Here is a 10,975-nt window from a genome sequence, read left to right as displayed (position 1 = left end):
AATCAGCACGCCCTGCTGCCTCCCATGACCCCACTTCACACCTAGGGACTCACAACCGGCAGTCTGCGGCACAGTGGTCTCTCTTGGGTCCAGGCCTTCCTTAATAATAACCGCCACCCCCCCCACCCCGACCCTGGGCTCTCGGCTGGTGAAATGCACGGTAACCTGGCGGGCACATTTCAACGAGGGGCACCCCCCCCTCTAGGCCCAGCCAGGTCTCCGTAATACCCGCCAGGTCCGCCTCCCCCTCCGAAACCAGATCATAAACCAGATCATTAACCACGGACCTGGCGTTACACAGCATCAGTATCAGCCGGAAGCCCAGGCCCTGTGATCCCAAACCCCCTAGGTTGCAAGAGCCATGAGGGCCGGAGCGCGTCACAGCTCGTAAACAACGGGTGTGCCCTGATCTAATGTAATATGGCCCTCTGCTCCCGCCATATCTACCCCTCCCATACACAGTCGTGATGGAGTTGCCCTCTGTTAGGCAGACCCTCCCCCCCTCCCCAATTCCAGGACCTACGCCCTCCTCGCCGAGGCCATTAGCCGGCCTGGGAGAATTCTCCGGTGGGTGATCACCCTCACCCACCACCCTAATTTTGGTTTGCCCACCCCTCTCCCTGGAACCCCTTAAAACCCGGACTAAAATTTTTATTAAAAATCCCCTTAAGTTACGTTTCGACCACCTCTCTTGATTCAAAAATCCCTCATAGAGGTGGGCCCTCGTTAATGCTGAGGGCCAAACCTGCGAGAGAGGGGACTCTCGCAGGGCATGGAGGTCAGCCGCTGAATACATCGCGGGCATGCGAGGTGGTAAACTAGATCTTTTAACCCCTGCACAACGGAGCCTTCCATCTCCATGTCCTCCGGTTCGCTGAGCTGCTGTTCGCCCGGCTTCTGCGGCGGCGGCGGCAGAGGCGACCCAAAACCTGAATCTCCTGATTTCTCTGGCTCTTGACACTCTGGCTCTTCGGCAGCCTCTGGCTGTGAGTAATCCAACAGACAAGGATTGGCAAACGGTAACCAGGGGCAGCAGTCCAACAAGCCAGGCCTAGCCAAACAGTAACCAGGGCCAGCAGTCCAACAAGCCAGGCTTAGCCAAACAGCATCCAGGGCCAGCAGTCCAATAAACCAGGTTTAGCCAAACAGTAACCAGGGCCAGCAGTCCAGTAAGCCAGGATTAGCCAAACAGTAACCAGGGCCAGCAGACCAATAAGCCAAGTTTAGCCAAACAGTAACCAGGGGCAAAAGTGCATGCAGAATTAGAAAGGGCTAGGCTACCTCCTGAGTAGCAGCTTCTAAGCACTGTTAATGAAGTACGGCAGATGTTAGTTGTAGGATTCAAGGACAAGTTCTTTTCTTCCCCAGCAAGGGAAGCTCTCACGCCGATGTGTGTATGTATGTTTATCTTTATGCCTTGCAGTTCTTGCTCAATGTGAAGAAGAAAAGATGAAAGGCAACCACCATGATTAGCCTGTTGTGGGTTGAGTGAGCAGCCATACAAAGGGATGGATGGATGGATGGATGGATGGTATGGGCGTAGCCAAGTGTATGGAGGATGGCCCTCTCTTCAACTTGGTAACCCCAGTTTTGTTTGTGTGTGTCTGTGTGTGTGTGTGTGTGTGAGAGAGAGAGAGAGAGAGAGAGATGGGGACTCTTCATGTTTCTAGCTGTATAGGATTCGTGAGACCAGGGAGTTAATGGTGTGATCTAGTAAGGAAATTCAATGGTAGAAAACCCATCCTAGCCATGATGTAAAACAAGCTTCGCTCGTGGATATATTAAAAGTTCTCTTGACTATGAAACAGCATAAATATTAGCTACAGCTCTCTGCAGGAGAACGGGGTCCTTTGGCCAAGAACATTGGCTGGTACAAAGGCCCCTCTCTCTCTGGGCTTGGTAGGTGTGTATATTTAATCTGCTTATCAACCTTTGTAGGTTCAAAGCCAAAGCGGGCGTCAGATGTGTTGAACATTAAGGCGAGGGAGTTCCAGACTAGAAAGGAATGAGCTTTGCCCAAATGGCCGGGCGGAAGAAAAGGCCCGAAGCCAGCCTGGTCTCATGTGTACTCACAAGACCCCCTTTGAGACGATCGGGGGGGGGGGGTTGCGACTACAGAAGTAGGAAGGCCTCAGGTGGTGCCCTGGGTTTTCTGCTCAGCACTGTGTTTGCCGTGTAAACAAGGCAGCAATCTGGTGGGGCAGGATTGGGAATTCCATACCTTCTCACCTGTAGAGTAGCTTGGTGTAGCCGGAGAGAACTAAATATTATTTTTTTAAAAAGGAATAGAGGTATTTCTGTTGTTAAGCGAGACAGGTTAAGGGAGTTTTGCCCCATGTTACGATTTTTCTTGTTAAGCAAATCACTCCAGTTGTTATGTTAATGTGTATGTGTCTTACCCTATTGACTTGGCTTGTCAGAAGTCACAAAAGGGGATCACGTGACCCCCCGGGACACTGCAACCGTCGTAAGTATGAACCAGTTGCCAAGCATCTGAATTTTGACCACATGACCATAGGGATACTGCAGTGGTCGTAAGTGTGAAAAACAGTCATAAGTCCCTTTTTCCTGTGATGTTGTAACTTTGAATGGTCACTAAATGAACTGTTGTAAACTGAGGACTACCTGTAATTTAACTCTGCCTTTTCTCCTGGATATTACACTACTACGTATACACGAGAGTGGCTACTGACCTCAACATAATTAATAATGTTTAAAAGCCATCCTGCCATCCAAAATGTTGTGCATTCCGTGTTTGGCATGTGGACAGCTTGACGTCTCCACCAGGAATGATTGGTGCCCTTGGGTGTCTTCCAGACCATCCGAAGAATGAAAAAAGTCCAGATCCCAGTGACTCGGACGGATCCTGACCCAGTCTCTGAAAACGACGAGGACAGCTACGAAGAGGAACTGCATGACCCCAGGGCTTCCCACGGTGCTACAGGCAGAAGGCCCGAGAAAAGTTGGACGAGGGATCGGAGCGCAAGTCGAGAAAGGAGCGTGTCACCGAGATCGGACCGGAGATCCCTGGCTTCCAGTCAACACGCAAAGCCTACCAAGGTCACCTTGGTGAAATCGAGGAAGAATGAAGGTACTGTGACTTCTTAGGTACTCGTTTGAGTGGGTGGGCTTCATTAAAGAATTAAATCCCCCCCCCTTGGTTTGGACCCCACTTCGCCATTTGGATCAAATTAGGGACAGGAGGGAAGTGTAGGGTTGTCGGGAGCTGGTTCCCTTTATGGTCTAGCTGAATTATTTGAAAATGGATCAGGAGCATAAAAGAATTGGAATCCATAGGGCAGTGATGGCGAACCTTTTAGAGACTGAGTGCCTAAAAACTGGCCCTGCCCCCGCTCCACCCCCTGCCCTGCCCCCACCCTGCCTGCCCGCAGGGCCACTCACCGCCTCCAGGGCCTGCTGCAGATTGCCCAGCAGCACCATGGCAGCCACGCCCTCTGCCCGTGCCCCGCAGCATCAACTGTGGGCGATGGGGCGTGAGGGCAGAGTCTTGTCTACTCTGTCTGGCTGCCATGTCCTTGACTGCACTGCTCCGCGTGGGCCACGCTCGGGGGCGACCCTTCTCCAGGAGGGCTGCTGGTGAGGAGGGTGTCACAGGGGGAGGCCAGGCTGGGGCAACGGCACATGTGCCCACAGAGAGGGCTCCGAGTGCCGCCTCTGGCACCCGTGCCATAGGTTCGCCACCACTGCCATAGGGGATTAATTTTAGTGAGTTCACCCCATCTGGTTTGGAAAACATAACTCCATGTTGCCCAAAAGTACTTTCTCTACTCTTTTTAAGAGTAGGACCTTCTCTGTGTAGTTGTTGTGGAGAAAATTGGAGGCTGAGGTATTAGTTATGTTCACCACTTTGAGTTGGCCAAAAACTCAAGGATGGTGTAGAAATCAACTTCCTCCTCTTCCTTGACTCCTCCATCATTATTCCTCCTCCCCCTCCTCCTTGTAGCACGCTTTGTTCTTCACCCAATCTTGCAGAGCTGCAACTCTGAAAATCCCTACGATGCATAAATTAAAAATTTAATAAAAAGGGAGTGGTATATTTGTCTCTTGTCTAACCATAATCCCAGTGAAATCATTAGCTTCATTCATGGGCGGGGGAAGGAGGTTGCGCAAGTCCTTTTATCTTTTTAGAGCATCACATCCTCACATCATTTGAAAACCACTGGTTTAAGGAAAGAAGAAAAAGAAATGAGGGATTGGTGGTCCATCCCTGACTGACAGGTCTAGAGTAGGTCCTATTGGGCTAGATCAGGGTTGATCCCAGCTGTTGGAAGACTGTGGATTATCCCTTCATGTGGTTCACCTACAACAGTGTTTTTCAACCTAGGCCATTTCAACAGGTCTGGACTTGAACTTCCAAGAAATCCTCAGTCAGTCCTAGGAGTCGCAAGTCCACACATCTTAAAACAGGTGGTCTTGGGAAGTCCACATATCTGAATGGCTGATGTTGAAGTACACTGAGCTAGGTGGGACAGAAGTCCAGGAAAATAAAGAGGGCTTTGGATATTGTTGGCAGAACATTCCAACTTGGGGGGGGGGGAACCATCACTGAGAAGGTCTCCTCCTGCTCCTTCCCAAGGAAGAGACAGCAGCTCTTCTCCATCTGCCGAAGGAAAAAAAGAATCAAACAAGGGTCAACTTCTGTCCCCCGAAATGTGCCCTGGTAGAGTCAAGGAAAGTGCAGTTTGCAGAGAAAGCAGGTTTTGCAGAAGTTGTGCTGTCCTTGTTCCAAGCTGACCACACCTCGCTCTGTTTTTGTTTGGGCACAGAATACGGGTTGCGCCTGGCCAGCCACATATTTGTGAAAGAAATTTCTCAAGACAGTTTGGCAGCCAAAGACGGCAACATTCAGGAAGGCGACGTTGTCCTGAAGGTACGTCTCTTTCTCTCTCTTTGTTTTTATACTCGTGTTCGAGCATCTCTTTTGTGTAGAGTACAGGCCATCCTCAAGTTAACCACCATTCACTTAGCCATTGTTTGAAGTTGCTTTTCTTTATTTTGAAACGTCTGGGTTTGTTTTTGTTTTAAAAAATACATTTTGGCGTATTAAATAAAACAATTCAACAGTTTAAAGGACAGAAGAGGTGGAATATTATTAACCAAGTTTGCGGAAACATTAAACCTGCTTTCTCCCGTTTTTTATCTATCATTGTTTGCTGGAGATAGCAGCAGATCCAGAAGGCTGCAGACGGAACAAGCTGTCCTAGACAAAACCGGTGGCATTTTCCACCCTACTCTACCCTTTTAATTCTTCAAAGATGCCATGAAAGTATAGATCAGGGATGTCCAGTCTTGGCAATTTTAAGACTTGTGGACTTCAGCTCCCAGAATTCCCCAACCAGCCATTTCCCAAAAGGTGGGAGAATTCTGGGAGTTGAAATCCACAAGTCTTAAAAAAAACTGCCAAGGTTGGACATCCCTCTGGTGTAGATGCTAACTTCTCATTGGTTACTCCTACCAGTCATCCCTCTGTTCTCTTGCAGATCAACGGAACTGTCACGGAAAATATGTCCTTGACAGATGCCAAAACCCTGATAGAAAGGTCAAAGGGCAAGTTGAAAATGGTGGTTCAGAGGGATGAGAGAGCAACTCTGTTGAACGTCCCAGATCTTTCCGATAGCATCCACTCAGCCAACGCTTCAGAAAGAGACGGTGAGTATCAGTGTCTTTCTCTCACCATGCAGTCGGTCGCTCCCCGTTGACCAAAAGTTATGATGTGCCAAGCGGAACAACAAGCCTTCTGGGGTCTCCCGCAGGGGAAGGGCTGAAGAAATGCCTAAAGAGCCCGCCCTCCACTGACCAAATTGGGCAAACCATGAAGATCCTGTTTGGAAAGCCGACGGCCCACCCAAGTCCTGCCCAAGCTTGTGTTCATTTTTAGGGAAGCTCATGCCATCCTTTTACTTCTAAATCATCTCATGAAAACCCCCCACTTTTATTTAACAGACATTTCAGAAATTCAGTCGCTGGCATCTGATCATTCCAACCGATCCCATGACAGGCCCCGTCGCAGTCGTTCACGATCTCCTGACCAGAGGTCAGAACATTCTCCACAGCAGCCCAACAATGGCAGGTGATGGTCGCCTTGTGCTCTTTTGAAATAGACTTTTTGATGAAAGATGGATGGGAGGATGGCTGCTTGGGGGTGGGGGTGGCACCACTGGACATCAGTGGATCCATCTCTTCCAAAGCGCTAGATCTTACCTTTGGATGTGGTCTTCTGGAGGGTTTCCTCTTGAGATGCCACCTAAGGGGAAGTATGGATTTGGGGAATTAGATGCTTAGCGGTAAGGCTGTCCAGACGAATAGATATGTCCAGGATAATGTTGCAGGATCCAATCTGGGTTGGTCACTGAGACTAGAAGTTTGGTCTTCTGAGCTTTTGGACTCGTTCTGGAGCCCATCCTGAAGGAACTTCTCTCTCTCTCTCTCCAGACTATATTCTGGAGATAATCAGATATTCTGGTGGAGAGAAGTTTCCTGAGGATGGGCTCCAGCACGAGTTCTGAAAGCTTGGAAGACCAAATCTCTGGTCCTGATTGGATCCTGCAGGCTGTCCTGATTTTTCTAAGCAAGAGTTTTGACTAGATTCAACAAAGAGGTTCTTGGGAGAATTAGCATCTGGCAACTTTGCATTTTTTCTCTCTCTGCAATTAAAAACATTTTGAGAAAGACCCAGCCCACAAAAGAATTGGATACTATCCATGATGCAGAAGTGCTACTGAGAAGGCTTGCAATATTTTTGCAATATGGCAATATTTTTCAATCTTGGCAACTTGAAGATGGGTGGACTTCGACTCCCAGAATTCCCCAGCCAGCAATGCTGGCTGGGGAATTCTGGGAGTTGAAGTCCACCCATCTTCAAGCCACCAAGGTTGAGAAAAACCACTGTGGAAAGGAAGCAGAAATTACTCTAATGAAAGAGGTTCAAATATTAGCTACACTTTTGGTTGATGGAGTTAGCCCTACTAAACGGGAGACCTGCCTGATGGAAGTCTGCATGTTTTGATGGGGAGGGTGGAGGACAATGCATAAAAAATAAACAGCCCTTAATGAAATCACCCTGTAGTTGACTTCCCTTGTTTTGTGACTGAAGGTTATTTTAGAATGTTGCCATGTTGAGCATCCTTTAATAAAGACCAAGATCCTTCCTGACACAGCACAGATGTTAGAAGTCAAAGCTCGATTGCCAAAAACACCTGCAGAGTGAAATCACACCTTGGATGAGTCATGGGAAATGTGGCTGTAATTTTTAACAACATTCTGTCATCCAGAAACAGTGACAGTGTCAAGATGCTTCACGCACCCTCCCTTTTATGTATATATAAAATAAAAGCAAAACAAAATGGAATATTTACTAGAAAGTTCAAAATTTAGGATAGGTCTGGGACGTGTTCTCACCATGATATTTGTCCTCCATGTACATATTATTTGGGTTCCCCTCATTCAGAATTTTTACAGAAGAATCTGTTTTATCATCTGTGGGTAGAGATAATCCCAGGGGGATAAGCATCTGGAATCATATTTAGTTTAGCTCTTTTTATTGTTCTTAGCCAGTGGTTGCAATAAATTGGATATAAAAAGACAATCATAAGCAAAGGGTGTGCAGGATTAATGTGTGGACACAACATTTACAGTTGGTGGCAACCTTGATCTCCTGCTGGGCTGTTGGGCTGGTTTGTAAGATAGAAGAGTTAGTTGTTCCAGGTCAGCTGTTTTATCCCTTGAGTAGAGAAGACCTAGGATGGATCTGGCCAGCTTACCTGGGACATGTCTTCTCCAACAAGGAGACAAACGCTCTATTTGACCTGCTCCATTAGGGATGAAGGGCATCCCCCTGCTTCATCCTACCCAGGAAGGTTTCCTCCAGGTGGAAAGACGAAGTAACCCAGAGTTCTTCAAACTGGCTTCCATAGAACTTAAAGGTTCCACGTGAACTTTATGGGATTCTGTTAAGGACCAAGAAAAGCCAAGTTTGCTATTGGAGAGATTTTTGGAACATTGACAGATCAGCTTTTGCATAGGCAATGGAGTTGTCACGGTCCACATAAATATCAGGGAAGAATAATTCATCTATTTAAGCAGAGGGCGGGTGCAGTGGAGAGCAGGAGAAACTGAGGAAGGGCCACTTGAAGATGCAGCGTTTGAGTGTTGGCTTTTCAAGAACACACTTCAGAGCTGAAGAGCTGGAGGTTAACAGGCTGTTCACTGCATTCTGAGAAGCAAACAGTAATCCCAACATACCGAAGGCAGAACCTGCGTGGCTCCTGAATTCCTCTGTCGTTGACCTTCTCTCCCCCCCCCCCCCCCCGCTTCTAAGGCTGAAGAAGCTTTTCTCCCTGAGGTGGTGTTCCTCAAAATTGTTCTCGGTTAAGGAATGGCTTGGTGCAAGCCATCCTAGGGCTGTAATGTTACTCTTGAAGGATATGTCAGAAGCCTCGTGGCGGTTCTGGAACGCAACAAACCAGCCATTCTGGGTGGTTTGTTTTTTTTCTCTGGGAGTTTGCAGCATTCCAGGAACACCTGGAGCCAGAGCACATCTGGAAGGCTGCAACAGGCAGGTTGAGTCTCCCCAGAATGGAACGGTTGCTAGATAGATGGTTTTGGACGATCCTTGCTGTCTGTCCAAAGGGCTGAGGAGAACTGCATCCATGGGTCGATAGGGAGTTACCTTTCCTCCAAAATTCAAAAGTTTGGGGGAGATATCTTCCAAATGATTCCCGAGAGCCCAGAAAATGCTATCCTTCTTCCCATGTTTGTTTTGTCTTTGGAGAATTTGTTTTTGATGAACGTTCGCTTGTTTTTCATTTATTTATTTGTATCCTGCCTTGATTATTTTTATAAATAATTCTAGGCAGAGAACATATCCAACGTATCTTCCTCTTCCTCTTTTCCCCACAACAATAACCCTGTGAGGTGGGTTGGACTGAGAGAGAGAGGCTGGCCCAAAGTCACCCAATTGGCTTTCATCACTAAGGCGGGACTAGAACTCCTCGTCTCCTGGTGATTGGCCCAAAGTCACCCAGCCGGCTTTCATGGCTAAGGTGGGACTAAAACTCACATTCTCCTGGTGATTGGCCCAAAGTCACCCAATTAGCTTTCACGGCTAAGGCGGGACTAGAACTCCTTGTCTCCTGGTGATTGGCCCAAAGTCACCCAACCCGCTTTCATGGCTAAGGTGGGATTAGAACTCACTGTCTCCTACTGTCTAGCCTGGTGCTCGGCCACTAGACCAAACTGGCTCTCAGTTTATCAGAAATACCATATTTGGTGATAACTTTTTAAAATTGCAACATACATGCACTGTGATATGTTAACAGGAGAAACAAAATGCTTTAATTAAACAGAAATATTTATTTTAATGATGCTACTAGATTCCAGAGTGATTAGAAAATATCCTATCAAGCTGGGTTTTCCCATATATTTATCTTAAGCTGCTCTAGATTTTCCTTGCTGCATGAACTTATGTGAGATTTTTCTGCCAGAAATTTAGTATTCATATTTGCTTTGGGAATCATCAGGTTTTTCCATAAAAGCATTAGGACTTTTCCCTATTTAGTCCACAGTAAGCCAAGCACATGATGGCACAACCAGTAATTGTCATTGCAATGATAATCCTATCTTTGTAATGGTAATCATATAATCACACTCATTCTTGGACCTTCTCATTTCTTAAGTAGGGATGGCTTTCAGTACAGAGCTCTTGACCTTTCAAGAAACTGTTGTGTTTACTAGGCAACAGTTGAAGTCCTCTTTCAAGGAAGTGTGTTGTATACAGTGGTCTCTTCTAAGATCATGAATTTGTAGAGGCGGTGGTGCCATCTACTTGCAGGAAGTGGATCCATCAGAGCTAAGCCAAGTCCTTGGTTGGGTATTGTAGCCTTCTTGTTCGTTTATGCAGAAAAGCAGCCGTTAAAATCAATCTTGCTTTTGCATATTAATTATTTCACCAAGGATAAATTAGTATTGGGTGGTGGGTGCAGGAAAATAGCCAAATTCAGAGAGTAACAAGAACATTCCTGTTCAACCTTAAGGCTATTCTCTCATATTAGAGCGCATGAGCATATTAGCTGTGCCTGGGAAGAAGAGTTAGATATAGATATAGATTTGGTTTTTTTATGTTGTACATCCTCAAAACTGCATCCGTGGTTGCCTCTCTTCTGCTAGGGCTGGTCCAGAGTGGGGAGATGTCCATCACTGATTCACATTAAGGGGCTGGAGGCTAAACGAATAAAAGAACAGTTGCTGGAATTGGGTATGTCTAGTTTAATGAAAAGAAGGATTAGGGGTGACACGATAGCAGTCTTCCAGTATTTGAGGGACTGCCACAAAGGAGAGGGGGTCAACCTATTCTCCAAAGCATCAGAAGGCAAGACAAGAAGCAACGGATGGAAACATATTAAGGAGAGAAGCAACCTGGATTTAAGGAGAAATTTCCTGACAGTGAGAACAATTAACCAGTGGAACAATTTGCCTCTGGAAGTGGTGGATGCTCCATCAGTGAGAGGTTTTAAGAAGAGATTGGACAGCCATTTGTCTGAAATGGTATAAGGTTTCCTGCCTGAGCAGGGGGCTGGACTAGAAGATCTCCAAGGTCCCTTCCAACTCTGTTATTCTGTTACATTAGCTTGATGGGTCTGTAAGGACAATTAATTGCTGGTTTTGTAAAGGTGCCATTGGCTCTTTTACTAGTTCTTTATTTCTCTCCATCTTTCAGCATTATAGACACTAAGATATCTGACATTGTTTCATATTTTTGGGGTGGCATGGTCTGTGGCTGGCTGGGGAAATCTGGGAGTTGAAATCCACAGATCTTAAATTTGCCAAGGTTGGATACCCCTGTAGGCCATTCTGAGGTCCCTGTGACCAAATGGATGGAATAACAGAGTCGGAAGGGACCCTGGAGGTCTTCTAGTCCAACCCCTTGCTCAAGCAGGAAACCCTATCCCATTTCAGA

The 10,975-nt window shown here is 46.9% G+C and overlaps 1 protein-coding gene across 1 annotated transcript in view; it reads left to right on the top strand.

Moving 5' to 3' along the window:
* Window positions 1-10,975, top strand: part of TJP1 (tight junction protein 1) — a 149,121-nt gene that overhangs the window by 111,385 nt on the left and 26,761 nt on the right. Inside the window, exons 7-10 of the mRNA XM_029285291.1 lie at window positions 2,818-3,091; window positions 4,788-4,891; window positions 5,502-5,670; window positions 5,965-6,091. Of these exons, the coding sequence (XP_029141124.1) occupies window positions 2,818-3,091; window positions 4,788-4,891; window positions 5,502-5,670; window positions 5,965-6,091 (674 nt within the window). The remainder of the gene's footprint in view (window positions 1-2,817; window positions 3,092-4,787; window positions 4,892-5,501; window positions 5,671-5,964; window positions 6,092-10,975) is intronic.

The sequence above is a fragment of the Protobothrops mucrosquamatus genome, unplaced genomic scaffold, assembly GCF_001527695.2.
Source record: "Protobothrops mucrosquamatus isolate PMUCROS unplaced genomic scaffold, P.Mucros_1.0 scaffold1472, whole genome shotgun sequence".
Taxonomy (NCBI): domain Eukaryota; kingdom Metazoa; phylum Chordata; class Lepidosauria; order Squamata; family Viperidae; genus Protobothrops; species Protobothrops mucrosquamatus.
This window is presented reverse-complemented; position numbering and strand designations above follow the sequence as displayed.